Source organism: Drosophila mojavensis, unplaced genomic scaffold (assembly GCF_018153725.1).
Source record: "Drosophila mojavensis isolate 15081-1352.22 unplaced genomic scaffold, ASM1815372v1 contig_74, whole genome shotgun sequence".
NCBI classification, from domain to species: domain Eukaryota; kingdom Metazoa; phylum Arthropoda; class Insecta; order Diptera; family Drosophilidae; genus Drosophila; species Drosophila mojavensis.
In genome coordinates this window covers 6,444,611-6,462,579 of record NW_025318899.1, presented here as the reverse complement: position 1 = coordinate 6,462,579, position 17,969 = coordinate 6,444,611, and the positions used below count along the sequence as shown (strand labels likewise).

Sequence of the window (17,969 nt, the reverse complement as noted above, 5' to 3'; positions counted from 1 at the left end):
CTTCCTGCTGGCCTTTGCCTTTGCAGCTGCAAACCTCTTCAGCGACAGAGGAGCAGCCGCGTCGCGGTTCACCCGGTCTGCGTCGCAGTCCGCGCATCGACGAAATGGATCACTACGAGGAGCGTTGGCGCGAATCGGAGGCAGCCAGCCAAGCGCCCAGCATGCCGACGCCAACGATAACGATTCATCAGCCGGACACGGGTCCCTGGAGGGATGAATATGGCTTGCTCATGGAGGGCATCAGCGACTTCTACGACTTTCAGGCATCCGTAAACCCCTCGAGATCCAGATCTGTCTCACGCAATCCGTCGCCACAGCCGAAGAACGTGGCCAATCGCATGGACGTGGATGAGGCGCATACGCTGGAGGTCTACGATGATAGCGAAGCGGGTCTGCTGGCTGGCGAGCTGAACTGCGAATTAGTTCTGCAAATGCTGGAGGCGAATATCAATGAAAGCCAGTCTCAGGGCGAGCAGCTGCAGCTCCAGAATGTTGCCGACGAAGTGCCACAGAACGGTGGTGGTAGTGCAGCTGTGCCCATGATCTTTGAAACACAACCTCAGACTGTCAACGAGCTGGAGCAGCAAATGCAACAGAAGGCGTTGAATACTCAAGGAGAAATTACACTGGAAAGGGAAACGAATGGACTAGGAGAGGCTCATTCAACTCATACTGAATCCGATAGCAATCTACCCCAGCCAGTAATCGAGATCAACGACATGGCTGAGCCGAGAGTAGACGACTCGGAGCCATTGCCTACACGCGAGGAGATGCGTTTGTTTGTGGAAAATCTGCGTGCCGAGCGCAATTCTCGTGAGCGTTCACAGTCACGCTCCCGTTCCCGTTCACGCTCGCCTTTGCCCACACCGGATAATATAGAAAGAAGCTTGGAGACAAGACGTTTGAAGCGCATCAAGCAGAACGATGAGCTCTTTGAGCAGTTGAAGGATGAGCAAGCTGCTTGCATGGATGTTCCAGTCCAAACTATTCCCGTGATTGCGCTCAGTCCCCCGCCCTTGCCCACCATCTCCATCTCTGAGAGCGTGGAAGAACCCAAGGAAGAGCTAGAGGAGCCCGAGGATACGCCTGAGTCGATGGCCAAGCTGTTCGAGCAGCTGCGTCTGAATCGCGTTCGCTCCCATTCACGTTCCCGTTCGCCTCTACCCTCGGCGGCCAATCTGGAGCACAGTTTGCAGCATAGAAATGAGAAGCTTATTGCTCAGAATGATGCGTTCTTTGAGCAGCTGGATCAACGGGCTAAGACACCGGAGCCGGAGCGTCCAGGCAGCAGTCGGGATATGCGCTCCCTGTCGCCTTCGCGTTCACGCTCCAATTCGCCAAGCGGTGAAACGGAGGAACTGGAGTTCCACCTCACGCTCAATGTCGAGGGCGCCGATCAGCGGACTCTGCGGCAGCACAGCGCCGAGATGGAGAATATGCTGGCCAGCATAGCCAAGCAGCGAGAGTTCGATCTGGAGGCGCTGCATCAGCTGACAAATGCCAGCGAGGAGGTCGAGTTGCGTGTCGAATCGGATTCTCAATGCGACTACGAACGCACTATCTCGGATGCAGCGCGTGAGCTTAAGGAGGAGCTTAACATTAGTGGCTTCAAGCGTTCCACCTACGTGGGTGAATCCATAGATCTGGGCAGCGAGTACTCCCAGCAGCGGGAGGATAATGCACGCTTCGAACGCTCTCGTACGCCTTCGCCCTCACTGGATCTATCGATGGCCAGAGACCAGGCGGCAGCCCAGCGTGAGATGCAGGAGGCGATACTCAATTCGCTGGTCAGCGCCAGTGGATTGGAGAACGAGAGGCGACTGGGTGCCAAGCCCAAGACGAATGAATACGATCGCCGGGTCTCAGAGGAGCGGAAGGAGGACGCACTCGGGGCAGGCATATCGGGCCAGTTGGATGATCTGCGTCATCGCACGGCCGAGTTTCAGCGCTCACGCAGCCAGAGTCGTTCGCCTGTGCGGGATGTGGAGGAGGCGCGTGCTCTGCAGAACATTGACGCTGAGGCCGCCAAGCGGGAGCTGCAGGATCAGCTGCTGGATCAGCTGGCTGCTTCGAGCGTAAACTTTCAGAACTTTTCGCGCTATTTGAACGCCGATTTCCTGGATAGTGAGAGACGTGCCTCTGATTCGGCGATTATGCAGCTGGATCCGTTTGCCGATCTGGAGCCAGAGGAGTATCATCATTTCAGACGCTACTCGCTGGCCCAAGAGCAGCCTGTGGAGGAGTATCCGAGCGATGAGTGTGTCTATATCTCACAGATCGAAGTGCGTTCGCTGACGGGCAAGAGAACCTGGCTCAAAGAGGATTTCTACACGCGCGATCTGGACAGCCTCGAGCTGAACTTGCAAGAGGGCAGGAAATTGCTGGGGGAGTCGGGCAAGGAGTCGGAATATGCCACTGAAGAGGGCTCATGGGCACGCGCTGTGCTTGCAGCCGAGGCGGAGGCAGCCGAGTTCGATGAGACGAGTGCAATTTATAATTTCGATATATGCGGAGAGTATCCGGGCAACGATGAAGCCTGCAGCAGCAATGACAGCGAGGACGAGCGACAGACTGTGGTCGAAATGGATGATGACGACGAAGATGAATACGAATTTGAATTGGACGAGGGCATCTCGGATAACAACGAGCGTACGCAGCCAACGGATGAATCGCATCACGATACGTCCGAGTGCGAGGAGGCGGAACGCAATGCGGATCGTTATGCGAATCGGGAAGCCAACGATTGGGAGGAGGTGGACAATGTGGAGGACTTTGCAGACTTCAGCCTGGACGATGGGGCTGTGGGTGGAGCCTATTCTGATCCCGATTCGTTTATCGAACAGATCTACAACGATGCCGTAAAGAATCGCAAACAGAGTGGCATTCTCAGGGACTACGAGACAATGGTGCAGGAGCAGCTGCCGGCGGATAATGCAGATCAGAGCGAGTCGGACAAGGAAAAATCCAGTTCGGAAAGCGATCGCTATGCGCTGTGGGCCAAGACCAGAGAGCTAACTAAATCTGAAGAAGGCAATAGGCATAGAGACATAGACGTATCCATTGGTCTGCTCGAAGGCGAGCGTCGGGATACAGAGATGCGTTATCTAGGCGATGCGCAGGTGGCTGCACGGCAGTCGACCCGCCTACGCACCCGCTATGGCTATAGTCCGAAGCTGCAGGGCGGAATTCTAGAGGATGATATTGAAGTGGATCTGAACTACAAGCCGAAGAGGGAATACAATTGGCGTAAGAACTTTAAGTTGGACGACAATGAGTCAGAAGAGCCCAACGTGGAGCAGTCTGGAAAGGAAAAATTTGAAGAGAAGGAGCAACAGGAGCAGGAACAGTTGGAGGAAGGGGAACAAGAGCAAACTCTGAATGAGGAACAGCTAGAGTTGCAACTAGAGCTGGAGCAGGATCTATACGAACCGGCACCAAGTGGTGAATTGGATCTACGTCGCTATAGTCTGGGAGGCGAGAGCATAACCCTCTTCAGTCGTAGTCCAGAGCGCGAGCTGTTGTCCGTTGTGCTTGAGGAAACGTTGCCAGAGCAGGAAAATGAGATCAGAGAGGAAGCAATCGGTCACACGGAGGCTATAAATGCTGCGAACGAAGAAACCCTTGAGAAACCCAAAAAGAAGAAGAGCAAGAAGAAGACACGCAAGGGCTCTAAAACAGAGGAGGAACTGCGGGACGAGAACGACTCAGACACGAATCAACAAATGAATCGACGCGGCTCTGCGACCAGAGAAGATGGGGAAACCCTTACCGAAACCCCTAAGCGCAAGGTGCGTTCGCGACGTAGCTCCAAGAGCAGCGCCACCAATGAGGAGGCCAACGCTGGACTCTTCTCGCCACGCAGTAGCATTGGCTTCGTGGCCGAGGAAACTTTGGGTGGCATTGCGGAGCTTGAGACAGCACAGAAAAAGAAAACGAAGAAGCGCAAGAAGTCAATCAAAGAGTCCACAGAGCAGGAGTCTAGCTTGGCTCCAGAGCTCTCCAATGGCCCAGACATTGATGCAGCCTTGGCCGAGGCGCTGGCCAAGATTGCGCCCATTACGGTTTCGGCCTCAACGAATCTAACGCCAGCTTCGACGCAGCAGAATCTCTTGTCCAGCCTAAGTGCCGGGCATAGCTTGTGCCTGACTCCCGCCTCATCTTTCGAGGAGCCGCCGAGCTCCGATTTGGTTACTAACAATGCACCAACAGCTGCGCCTGCTCGCTCTGTTGTGGACACCTTTGACTTGATCAAAGATGCCAATTTCTATCCGCTTTTCTAGGGAACGAATATTCTATAATTTTTCATTTGATTTCAATCTTTATCTGTTTCTTATAGACATGTTCATAAGTCCCACATCCAAATCGCGCACGCTGCATAAAACAATCCACAAAAAAAAATCAAAAGCAATCAAACTGTTATGCACCCAGTTCCAGTTCCAGTTCCAGTACCAGTACCAGTTCCAGTTCCGCTAGACTGAGGGATCTTTCACTGTATTATATTAACGACCAGACCCAGAATCGCACGAACGATCTATAAATCGAATTGAGAGCAGGATTATTGTTATTATTATTATTATTATTATTTATTATTTATTATGATATCTGTTAGTTTATCGATTACTGCTGACAATAAATATGAATATATGAATATATGAATATATAAATATATATATGTAAATATATGTATGTGATAGATTTGGTTCATTCAGAAACTGCATCTGACGCAATGCTCGCCCCGGCTCGACTCAGCTATAAATATTTCTCATCTATTTGCATCTGCGTGTTTTCTCATTTCTCTCGTCTCACGTCTCATCTCTGCCAGAAAACATCGGACTGCAGAAATGCCCTAGCATTGAGATCATTTTGTTATCCAAATGGTCGCAATGCATGCGCCAAGTGCACTGACATTCAGCCAGAGACAATTGGCCATATAATATAAATATATATATTTACGGTATATAGTCTATATAGTTGATGTAGTATATATCGTATATATCGTATATATACCATATGCTTGGCCCAATTTGCATTTGGCTCGTTTCAGTCATATGATGTCATCGATTCGAGTACCGAATCTCTTGGGTATTGTGCGAATAGCTCAGTTGATGGCCTTATTCTATTGCTCTTGTCAGCCAAGTCAGGGAATACTTAAAATGTCATGTTTTAAAGATCTTTTTAAGTAGCCATAATACCAGCCATTATTGCTGTGGTTCATGCATATAGAATTTCAGTTTATTATTACTAATAAAATTACATTTTGTGATGTTCTATGAATGTATATGTCTGACCATTGCTTGACATACGAGATAAATCTCTTTAGTATGCTACCTGATTGACTTGAAGTAGACTTGATAAATATGATCACTATATAAGCTGTACTCTATATTTGATATATATTATGCCATATTTACTATACTATATATTTTATAAATACTACACTAATACATATTTTGTGCTTTATATTAGATAAGGAAGTTCAGTTTCTAGTTTGTAAGGTCGATTTGGTTTTTGATCGATCCATTGACATATATTGCTATCAGCAATATTTACTATGGTAGATATCAATGAAGAAGATCACAGCCTTGGATATGCATAAATATATACTTATTATGCTCAACCTTATTAACTTTTGAGTAGGGCATTTGAGCAACTCCCCTCTCTTAAGTCAATTAATCAACAGATTAAATCTCGTTGACAAACACAATAACTCTTTAAAAGATTTTGCAGTCTCAATCAATAAATCGCATTGCAATTATAACTATCTCGATCTATCTATCTTTCTATACACATGCAATTCTGATATCTTATAGTTGAATACCTAGCATATTCATACATTTTATTTTATTATCAATATTCTTTAGAGATCAATCTAATTCTTATTTGCAATGCGCCTAAAAGCATGCAATCAAAAATGTCAATTCATAGATAAAATAGCACAAATAATAATTTTAGCTTTCCCAATGAACAACTCGAATTTGCTTTGATGCAAAGTGTTTTGTTTGGGTTCGCTTGATACTGTGAGAGCTATTCAGCTCTGCCTATGCCGCTGAAATAATGCTGTCAACTATCTTATGTCATATCCTTTGTCAAATTAGGCGCTGCGAAATCATATTTCTTGGTGACAATTCAAAAGAGATTTGCGCCAAGTCAAGCGAGTGAATTTCCGCGCTAAAATACTTATGACAACAAAACACAGAATCTATGTCACTCGCATGATTTGTTTACGCAGCTCACTTTGCTGCCACACTTTGTGGACCTGTATGGGGGGTCTCGGCTCTTCAAACTGTTTGCCATTTGTTCTTTTGTATTTTTATTATTTCTTTTCGGTTTGTTTTTTCTTTCGGCTGCTCGTACAGGGCCTTTTGCATTGCGTAATTTGGATGTACGTAGCTGAAATACTGTATATATGTATATATATATCGGCGTACATATGGTTCTTGTTGCACTAAGAAAACATGCGAAATACGTTTGCCAAAAAGTCTTATTCAATAGTATGTCTTTGACATGATTTCATTTTTCCTGGCGTACTTAAAAATATTTTTCTCTACAAATTTAATATTTTTTTTTTTCAAAAATACCTACAACAGCAAATGCCAAAGGGGTAGATTAGTGTAGCGAGAAAAGTCTTTGATTAGGTAAACCGATTTGAGCTATTTAGGGTATTTAGTCGTCGGCTAATTGTTTGTTTATCTGCAGAGCTTAAATAATAAATTGAATTTGTTGTCGAAAACGAAACACCTTTGTGGTCAGTTTTTCCAATTTTTCATGAATATGTATATATTTATATATACATACATATATATCTGCCCCGTAGTTGATTTTTATTGATGTGTATTTCGGTTCCAACCCGCTTGACCGCAGAGAATAATATAATTAATGATGTTTTGTGCCGCGTGCAAGAGATGACCAAATGCCATTTTAATAGTCGATCTATTTATAAGTCGACAATTCCTAATGGATAATCCCAATTGGAACCTATTTATAAACAAACTTCAACTTGAACTTTTGGCCCCCGATGCAAATGTAGAGATTCCTAGCAAAAAACTATTCAAGTTTTCCATAATTTTCTGCTCTTTTTGCTGCTCATAAATTTGCAATATTTTTATAAAAATAAATGAAAAGCTGGAAAATTTATGAATTTATGACCCAATTAACGCTTCGAGTGTTGAACGTGAAACACGCCAAGTTTTATCAAAGATTCGCGAATTGCATTTATTTATAGACAAACATGAAGAGGAAGAAAAAGACCAGAGCAGAAAATATGAATTGTAAAATGAAAAATAAATAAAAAATTAAAATTAAAATAAAATCATGCAGAGATTGCATTTCACTTTGCTCCATTGCTCTTGTCTGCTGGCGCTGCTGCATTAATAGCTGCAATTATTTATATATATACGAAAATTATTTTGAATTTATGTATATAAATATATATTCATATTTTGTGTCTACATGGACTCGATTATAAATTCTCTGTGTGCACCAAGAATTTATACAGAATATATTTTTTGGAATTTTTGTTGCTTATAATAAAACTAACTTTTACTACCTTGGTTAAATGTAGAAAAACATAATAAAAGCAGCTTTTAGTGCGTGATTTGATGATGATTGTACCTGTCTTAAAATTTTTTAATGTATTTTGTTTATATTGGGTGAAAATTGTTTGATTGCTATGGGTTGTATATCGAATATACTTTAAAGCTGATCAGTGTTTTGTTTGGAAAATGATCTCTGATGGGCTCTTTATATATTAATATTGAGGAAATTCTTTGAAATTTGTTTAATTTTTGTCTGAAGAAAAAAAATAAAATGATTTGTTTTATGTTTATATACTTTTAGTAAAGGGAAAAGGTTTACCGGAAGTTCTTGATCTTTTTACTAGTTGCTAAATCTAATCAGTTATATGTCCCCAAAGTATTTCCAGAGTATTTTTCTAGCTCCATATTGACAGTTTGAGTAGAAATATATTTTAACCACAAGAATGCATTGGAAAAGAAACTTTTCAAAGTACAGTTTCCTACAACAGAGCTCTAACATAACATTAACTTAACATAACTTTAACATAGAGCTAACATAGCTTGCCCTTTGTTCTGTTAGGCTTTCTAAATATCATTTAATTCTCATTTTCTCGTACTTTCTATTTGCCTGAACTCTTCTAAGTAATGCCAACTGTTGATTAAATTTATAATAGGTGTATTTAATTTAATCATACAACCTGACTATGTGGGCTCCGAGTCTCGAACTGCTTGCTCCGTCTGCCTACGTTAAACGTAGCTAAACACGCGATATTTTTCCTTCTCAACAGAGATTTTAAGGTAAAAATTGTGATGTAAATGTAAATGTTGTTGTTGTTCATCTTGTTGCTGCTGTTGTTAGCCTTGTCGGACTTGTCTGCAAATTGGCTGCCTTTAAAATGTCATCGTTACATTGAGGCACCAGCGAAAATCTAACTAATAGAGATTTCGACTTGATGGGCGACGCTATTTACCTTGGACGCTTGCCCTTAGCTTGTCACCGGCCAAATTCGCTGCACGCAAATAAATATGAAATGAAATATATGTATGTATATGATCATACATTCATATTGTATGTCAAGATAGAAATTCGTAATTCGATTTTCCAGTTGGAAATTCCTTACGCTGCAGCTGTTTGCAATTTCGCATTACAATTTCCACTGGTATTTTAATGTGCACAGACAGAGCTGTGCCAAAATGCTGTAACACATTGTGGGCGGCGGGGCAGTGGCTGGGCGGGGGGTGGCCTAAACTGATATTAATCATATAGTGTGCAGCCCACGCGATATTTACTGATCAATTAAAAATTCTATACGGCTGGATGTTGCATGTGTGGAGGCAAAAGCTGCTGCAGACAGAGCCAGACAGACTCAAAGAGGAATTTATGCTATCCAAAAGTTGTGGGAGAGCGAGAGAGAGAGTGTGTGTGCGTGTAGGTGTGTGTGTGTGGGTGACTTGTGTGTCGTGTGCACAAGCGCCAACAACAAAGGAAAACTGAATTTTCCGAAAATCTCTCTTGTTGCGCGTGTGTGTAAAATGACGTGTATGATGGCAGCTGCTGCAGGTGTGTGCCACACGCACACACACACACTCACACACATACACACGCGTACATCCAACATTTATTGATTGTATTTATAGATGCGTGCTTGATTTATAACAAACAAAATTGCAAACTTGACTTGATTCCATAAAGTTGCCAATGATCAAATATTGTCTAAGGCAACACGCAAAAGAGCACAACTGATCGCGCACTCTCTCTCTCTCTCGCTCGCTTGCTCTCCCTCTCTGCCTCTCTGTCTCTCTCTGTATTGTTGGGCTCTCTCTGTTACGCTCAGCGTACTGCTGCTGCGCTCTGCAGCACTCCCCGAGACTTTATTTATACACTCGCCTCTGGGGGCGAAACTAGATACACGCGAGACTTTTCCTTCTTATTAGACTGTTTCAGTTTCTATTTTATTTCTTAGTTCTTTCGAAAAGATTTCGAATATTTTGTGAAAGAAACGCGTCAGTTGGCATCACGACTCGGCAAAGTTCAAAACGTTTCGCGAAAACTTTTACGGCTAGCCTCAACTTTTAGTTTTCTTTTTTTGTTATTTGTATAGGGAAAGTTCAGTCGGTCACTAGAGTGCAAATTTCTTGGGTTGGGGACTTTTTTTGAGTTTAGAATTTTGGAGATTTTTGGGCTTGGAGTTTTGAGTGCGGCACAAAATGGCGGACGTGGAAATTATGCAAACGATGACGGAAGTCAAGAAAACGAAGAAGGTCAAGAAGACTTCAAAACGTCGCGAATCCGAAGTGCAAATCAGCGAGGTGGATGCCACCAACGAGGAAAGGGGGTAGGTGGAACGTGTTACGTGTGGTTCAGTCCAGAAAGCAGATGCACAATTTTTGAGTATAGAGAAAAAATATACCAAATGTCCAGTAGCATGGTATTTTGGTATATTTTCTGGTATTTTGGATAATTGTTTCTTTCATTTGTCTCTGCTCGTCTTTTGTATCGTATACCCGTACATCATTTGATCTATTCGAAATTCGAATACTCTATATTTCTCATGTACATTTATATATATATATATATCTGAAACGATCACAATTAAAAACTATCCAAAGTACTCGCATAATAATATCGAACGACACGTTTACTACCTTCTTTCCTCGGCCAAACTGTTTACTAAAAGGTACCCAACATAAAGCTGTCGTTGTCTATAAATGTCTATAAATGTCTACACACACACCACAAATAGAAAAACCAACAAGAAAACTACAAACAACAGCAACTACAACAACAACAACAACATACACTGAACAACAAACTAAGCAAACAAAACAAATAAACTGAGAAACTGAATAACAAGTGAATACACACATTATATATTGAGTATATACTATGCCTACCCAGTGAATATACTATATATACATAAATATACATCTCGCCTATGCGAGCAACAACAACAACAACATTTTACACTGACCCACACGCAATTTGAATATTCCAATATGGACTCTATCCATTACTATTTCTCTATGTTTTATCTTGATCGAGATCTATTTGGTTTGGCTACATCGTCGTGTGTCCTTTTTGCAGTTAATTTTCAGTGGCGAGTACACAAAGGCCATGGACAAGGACTGGCATTCGGGACACTTCTGCTGCTGGCAGTGCGATGAGAGCCTAACTGGACAGCGTTACGTCATCCGGGACGATCATCCCTATTGTATCAAGTGCTACGAGAATGTGTTCGCCAATACGTGCGAGGAGTGCAACAAGATAATTGGCATCGATTCGAAGGTGAGCTGAACTAAACTAGAGCTAGATCGAAAAGTAGATAGTAATAGATTAAAGATGAGTAAGAAAATCATATATAGATACGAAATCGATCAAGGAATAGATGATCAAGTTGATCATATAACTTATAAATAAATACGTTGAAAATTTAGATGAATTAATAGATCAAATAAGAGATTAAATAAAAGTTCAAGAATCGATTGCAAGATTGATTAAAGAGCAGATGAAAAACAAGAGCAAAAAATATATAACAAATATATAAAATAGTAGAACACAAATCACAAATTATATCGAAGTGTAGATCATATATGTAATAGATCAATTAATAACCACTGGATTGCAGAGAGTAGAAATAATCTTTTTGCAAAATATTATACAAAATTCGGAGCTAAGACTGAATTAAATTTAATAATTTGTTTGTCAAATAGATCATTTTGTCTTAGTTAATTCTCATCTTGCGATCATCTTCTATATTTGTATGGATATTAGAAACAGAAATAAAATTTAAATTAGAAATAGATCATCTCAAGTGTGTATTTTCGTATTTTCACAAAATTTTTAATTTAGATAAACTTATGGCAGAACGAGATGGACGCGGCAAACTAAATTAGGCATTCACAAATTGTTTTCAATTTTATTTAAATATATATGTATAGATCTTGATTGCTTAAAATTTTGTGTAGATTTAATTCCCACAATTTGCTGTTCGCTGTAATGCAATAATAAAACTGAGAAAGATAATCTTAGAATTGAGATTATCTTGAACTTTCCTAAATAAATTTAAGTCATACTTATCAGATATTCAATACAATGTCATAAGTTATAATTTTAGGAGTTATTATAGCGAACATGATTTTAAGATGTTTTAATATTGTCTTATATATTACCAAAGACTTAGGAACTATGACAGACTTCATAGGATCTGCTGTATTAAGAGAGAATTCTTTATACTGCCTACAATAATCTATAATATTTAATAAGCAATATCAACCTAGCTATAATCTCATTCCATTTATCAATATCTATAAATTGATCTGTATATTGAAATATTGTTGCCTCCTCCCCTCTACAGGATTTATCGTACAAAGACAAGCACTGGCACGAGGCCTGTTTCCTCTGCTTCAAATGCAATTTGAACCTGGTCGACAAGCAGTTTGGAGCGAAGGCCGATAAGATCTACTGTGGCAACTGCTACGATGCGCAGTTTGCGTCCCGTTGCGACGGCTGCGGCGAGGTGTTCCGTGCAGGTGAGTGCACTTACAACTGTGCCACCAATTGTGGCATACTTTGTGGCGGCCACTGTAAATAGCATCTATATACATATATGCGTGATATATATAGACTAAGTAGAGTATTATGAGCGGCTGCAACCCGTTTTTGGTGGGAGGCTCGGGAGAGAAATGACATTTTTGTGTGCCAAATTAATTGCACTCTCAGGGCAATTTGTTGCCAACGGGCGACACATTCCATAAATCGCCAATGTGCGCGGCCATCTGAACGTAAATAACAGGCGCGCATACCCTGTAGAGGAGAGTTGCTATGCGGGGTATGATGTGCTAGCGGTAGCTGTGGGAAGCAGCTGAGAACTGATTAGGGTCAGTTTGAAGAGCTTTTAAATGATGAAAGCACATTCAACTTTTAAGCGAAGACTACGTGGCATATGTAAAGCTTTGAGTACTTAATGGTTAAGCTTTTAAAAATATTTGAAAATATTATTGTTAGAAATTCTTTAAAATTCAATTGAAATATTTGATTTGTGTGGATAATGTCTAGATATTTCTTGTCCATATATGAGACATGGACAATCTCATCAATTCGCAGTGCAAAGCTCTCTTAATCCACAGAAAAAGCTTGGGGAATTCGTTTGTTTACTTAATGTTAACTCAAAGTTTACTTTCTATCCCCAAGTATTCCCAGATCCCAAAGATTCTAATGCTTATGACAAAGTGTTACTAGGTAAAGATAATATCATAATCAGCTAAAACTCCACAGCTGCAACTAGATTATGCACATAGATCAATATCTGATAAAGCCTGTCTCGCCTAGTAATTGATTTGTGTCAATATTTGCTCTGCACTCGTATATAGGGTATATTTGTAGTCGTGTTATCTTGAGCTATACGCTCCACTAATGAACCTGCTACAGTTGAGTGCGTGCAGTATGCGCTGCCTGAGGCCCCGTTGTCGTAAATGTCCGATATCTGTTTTCATTATACGTTGACTTAACTGCAATTTGTGTCCAAGCTTTCGTGCTCGAGATGCTCGAGACATAAGTCGAACCGAGTCGAGGCGAGCCAAGTCGAGTCAAGTCGAGTCGAGTTGAGTTGCGTCGACTGCAAGTTCATTGCCAGCTGCCCACGCTCCGCAGAGCCCCGCAATCCAAAAGCAGCTGTGCGACAGGCCCTGAACCCGAACTTGCGCAGGTGCATGACATTGTTTTCATTATTGCTGAGCGGGCGGGAGGTGAGAAGGCTGACAAAAAGGTGTTAAATGTGACAAGCGCTCCAGTTGTTTGTGCCCCACTCAAAGTCAAAACAAATACGTTTCAGTTAAGAAAAGGTCTTATTCATATTATATATTTAAGTGCGGCTGCTCCGATAAACAAAACGCAACGTTTCCCATATCAATCAGGTGCTAAAGCCCAGTTAAAGCCACTGCCAAAAATGGCATTTCACTTGAAAGTACATTGTTGACATTGCCAATTGCGAGACCTGGCTGATAAATATCTACTGAGATCAATGTCAGCAAGGTAAAGCCCACACAGCCACAGCCTCAGCCTCAGCCACTGCCAATTGCAATGACATTTCATAAATATCTTCACCTGTATTTAAATATTTACATCTTAATTTATTTGCATCTCTGCCTTCTGTTTGCCAAAGGTGCCTCGTTTGCTTTGCCTATTCAGGCGTTAACTAATTGTCTAATCAAATATATATTAGATATTGGTTAATTTGCCAATTTCTGTTGTGGACAGATCTTAACGTGCGGCCATTTTATACAGTGGAATCGCATCGAATTCGGGTATGTTTGTGTTGTTCAACTGAAGTGTGGGGGGTAGAAAGCGTGGCAAAAACTATTAAGCTGAGCTATTAAGTAATTCATTTAGATTTGCTGTCTATTCATGCAAAGTTTTCTCTTGGTCCATCCATATAAATGTATGTATATATATCCATAATCATTAATTCCGGAAATATATATATATAGTCCTTTCCCCAGATCTTTCGCTATGCTCTAGCTTCGCTTGCTCTAGCTAGTTCTTATGCTACCCAGTTCTTCCTATAGCTGATTCTTCTTCTTATAAATTATCGATTTATTTCAGTTAGTCCAGCAGTTCTCATTTCAGTCATAGAACTCATTCATCAATGACATGTGCCTCAGGGATATATGCTAGTCGTACACTCCCCATCTAGACACTCTAAGTCGATAATTGTCAAGTATATGTCACAAATTGTTTAGATTTCAACGCCCACTCAATCAAACAAGTCTATGGTGTTATATATTGATGAATATACTTATTTATATCTATGTATATATCTTATATACATATACACATATCTGATATACATATTTATATTTACGCATAATCACAGATCGGCCATGTCATCTATGTTAATTCATGGCAAATTGTGTAGCATACATGTGTTTCATATAGCATATGTTCTCTGACTCATCATATATTTGCTTTTATTTGTTTACATTTTCATATAGAATTCATATTTAAATTTTCATCTGTTTTTTGGTAATGAAACTTGTTTTTTTTTTTTTTTTTAATTTTTTTTTTATTGTATTTTTTCGTTGTATATTTTTTGTTGTTGTCTTCGCATGATTTGTGGCTTTTAAATAGCTTTTGGCTGAGCGTGTTGAGGAATTATTATTGAAGATCGTTGATAAGCGTGTGGAATTAAATTAATGTGTTTTATATAGCTATTGTTTTTATTTGATGAGAAAAAACTGTGTCTAGGATTTTAGAATTATTTGCTGAACTGACAGAAATTTGGTCGAATAAAAGTGATTGTGGATTTGAATTACAATTTGAAAGGGATTTTACTAAGATGATATTTTTAGACGGAATACATATATAGAAAATGAGAATGTGGTTATATTAAATTTAAAATTTTCAATGCTAAGCAGGATTAATATATACATATAAATATATGCTAGTCTATAGTGAATGCCTTGGCAATGCCCTGTTTATAAATACCCTTTAAGACTTTTTAAGAGTTGGTCTAAATATCATCTGTTATACTCTATACTATAGAAACTCTCGCCTTGCTTTACTATACTATTGACTACAATATGGAAGAGTATCAGATCCCTCTCATATCCCATCTCAGCTGGCTTTACAGGGTATATTGCTCCTGTAATCTCTCAAGCTATTAAAAAATGTATATCTATTAATTGAGTAAACTTTATTGAGTCAGAATTTGAGTGCATTTTCTCTAGCTGGCGCTAGGAACTCTATTCAACTCTACTCTAGGTGTAGTCCCCTCTGCTCTCTCTCTCTCTCTCTGTCTCGCTCTACTCTTGCAGCTGCACTTGAAGCAACTCGACTCCAGCTGCTGCTGCCTCTGCTGCACTTGCAGTCATTTGCCGTTCGATTGCCTAATGGCTTAATTGCTTGCAGATAAAGACAAAGTGTGTGTAGTAGATCGAATTTAATTGCAGCTCAATTGATTGAAAAATATATATCGTATATCGTATGTATCGCATGCTGGTAGAGCTGAACAGGAGCCCACGCATGTAGCTCCAACATTTCCGTTCGGGCCAAACAATTAAACAGCGGGCAAAATAACAAATAAATAATAAATGTCAGCCGTAAATGGAGAAAGGCCTTTAGGGCTCTGTCTGCCTGTCTGACTATAAATGGGGGCATGTGTTATGCACGCAATTTCCCACTTGGGCGGCCATTTGAAAGTGGCAGCAACAGTTGACAATTTCCATATCGCATTACCTGATTGTGGCTGCTGCAGCTTCCCACATGCAGACGGCGCTGGCTTGGCTGCTTGGCTGGCTTCCTCGATCGTGTGGCTAGCCTCGGTCGGTGGGGCGTGGCCGCATTGTCAGGGGCATTGGCAAGGCACTTGGCGAGCATCTGCATAACATTTAAGCTGGTCAGTCAAGATGAGACGACTCGAGACGAGACGAGTGGAGATGAGGCGAGGCGAGGCGAGGCGAGTCGAGTCGAGTCAAGTCAGTCAATCACACTGTCAATCAGCTGCAACCAGTTTCCGCCTGTCAAAATCGTTCATAATTGAGCCTAAATGGCACGTTGCAGTCAGCCTTCGGTCGATCTGTTCCACTCGAACGCAATGCAACTCGAACTTCGGGCGAACACAACTCGGCGACAAACTCACCACAGCTCGGCGCGAAACTCACCACGGCTGGCTGGGTTTGTTTACGTTGAGGCGTTTTGTTTATGGCGCTCGTTCTCAGTCTCAAAACGGCTTTCAGAGCGCTTTGGCCAGTGCCGCGGACGTAACTGAGTGTTAACTGTAGTAATTGAGTCGAGGCAACGTGTTGCATGTCCACAAACAATTGCCATAAACAGATCTGCTATTAAAAGTATTTACAACGTGAATTACAACAAAAGAAAAAAGTAGTTTTGCACCTTACCCAATTGTTTAAAGGAAATGTTCTTGTAAACATTTCCACTGCAGCTGCCAGCAGAGTCATAAACTTGCAACAGATATTGCACACGCCGTGGCACGTTGCGTATGCGCAATATTTTCACAACCCACACGCACTTGGCGACAGATAGTTGAGCCGAGGTTTGACAGGCATTGCATAATATTGTAATAACGCTAGGTGCCAATAAATTATCAATTTTCATATGTGCATGAAACGAGCCAGACTTAGCTGGAGTCCAATTGGATTCCGCTTAGAAATTGCATACCAAAACCGGAAACGAATTTGAGCTGCTTTTTGGGCTGCATTTAAAAAATGTGGCGATAGCATCGACGTGTGCTACATTTAAAGAGCCAAATGGAAAACATGAAAAGCAGCAACACACAGACAGACAGACACACACACACACACACACCAACGCCGACAACAACAGCAACAATCAGCATGAATATGCACGCAAAGAGTCAGGTCGAAGCCCACTTGAGCTGGCATTTCTTTTTTATTTATTGTTGGCACTGCAATTGAATGCCAATTGAAATGAAATCGAAATCAAAATCAAAATCAAAATCAAGAAATGAAATCGCATTGAAATTATGACGAAAGCCTCAACTTAATTAATTGAAGAGCAAAGCCATATGAGGCTAGGTAGCTGACCCAATAAAAGAAGACGTTCGCTGCCAGAGCTCTAGATCAAGTGTTTACATCATTCAGGCAGATATATATACATACATATATGTATATATATATTTGTGGCCTATGTACGTAAGAGGTGCTTAGGCAAATGAATTGAATGTCATTTGTCTGTTTGGCTTATCAGACAAGCCGCAAAGCAACCAACAACACCAACAACAACAGCAATAAATTTCAATTTCAGCTTCAATTTGAATTTCTCTTTTCTGTTTGGTTTTTTATTTTTTGGCTGACAAAAACTAATAAATCTCTTATAGTTTGTTTCTCTCCCTCTCTCTCTTGTTTGCCCTGCAGCCGTTGACTTTTGTGCAGGCGGGTCAAATGGCTAAACAAAGAGACATCTTTGACAGTCTTGAGCGAGATCAGATCGTGATATTGTCATGTTTAGCCAGCTTAAAGACATTGCCAAAGGTCAGCGGGAAGTGTTTTGTCTCATTGCATATAGGTTGGCCAGAGCTGAGCGCTAATTGAGCTACTTGGCTATTAATTTGATTGAGTTTTATTTGACCATAAATTTAGCTTTTTTAGTAGTTAGGCAGAGTTGCCAGAGTTTTAAAGGAAAAAGTTCTATAAATATTGATGGTTCACATATGGGTTTTAGTTCTCAAACTCATATTTGTATATATATATATATTTGTAATGCTATTTATCCTAAATGCATCTATCCTAAATATTCATCTAATACGATTTGAATTTGAGTTTAGTTGACTCTAGCTGGAGTTGCCAGACTTCAGCTTAGACAACTACCAGGCCTTGGTTCAGATTTCGATTAGGATAAATGATACATGAAATGATATATTAAATATATTTCAACAATTTTACGCCTTGATGGGCATTTCAGTTCAAACAGAGTTGCCA

At 40.9% G+C, this 17,969-nt stretch overlaps 1 protein-coding gene across 11 annotated transcripts in view; it reads left to right on the top strand.

The window, feature by feature from the left end:
- Window positions 1-17,969, top strand: part of LOC6581593 (four and a half LIM domains protein 2) — a 67,427-nt gene that overhangs the window by 44,052 nt on the left and 5,406 nt on the right. For 4 of the 11 annotated variants that reach the window (XM_015161928.3, XM_015161930.2, XM_015161933.3 and 1 more), the window contains 2 exons: window positions 10,600-10,800; window positions 11,870-12,044. In XM_015161928.3, coding sequence (XP_015017414.1) covers window positions 10,600-10,800; window positions 11,870-12,044 — 376 coding nt within the window. Of the gene's footprint in view, window positions 1-26; window positions 4,667-9,455; window positions 9,851-10,599; window positions 10,801-11,869; window positions 12,045-16,231; window positions 16,393-17,969 lie in introns of those variants that run through there. The other 7 variants (XM_002007283.3, XM_032731560.2, XM_032731557.2 and 4 more) reach the window with 7 other exon arrangements.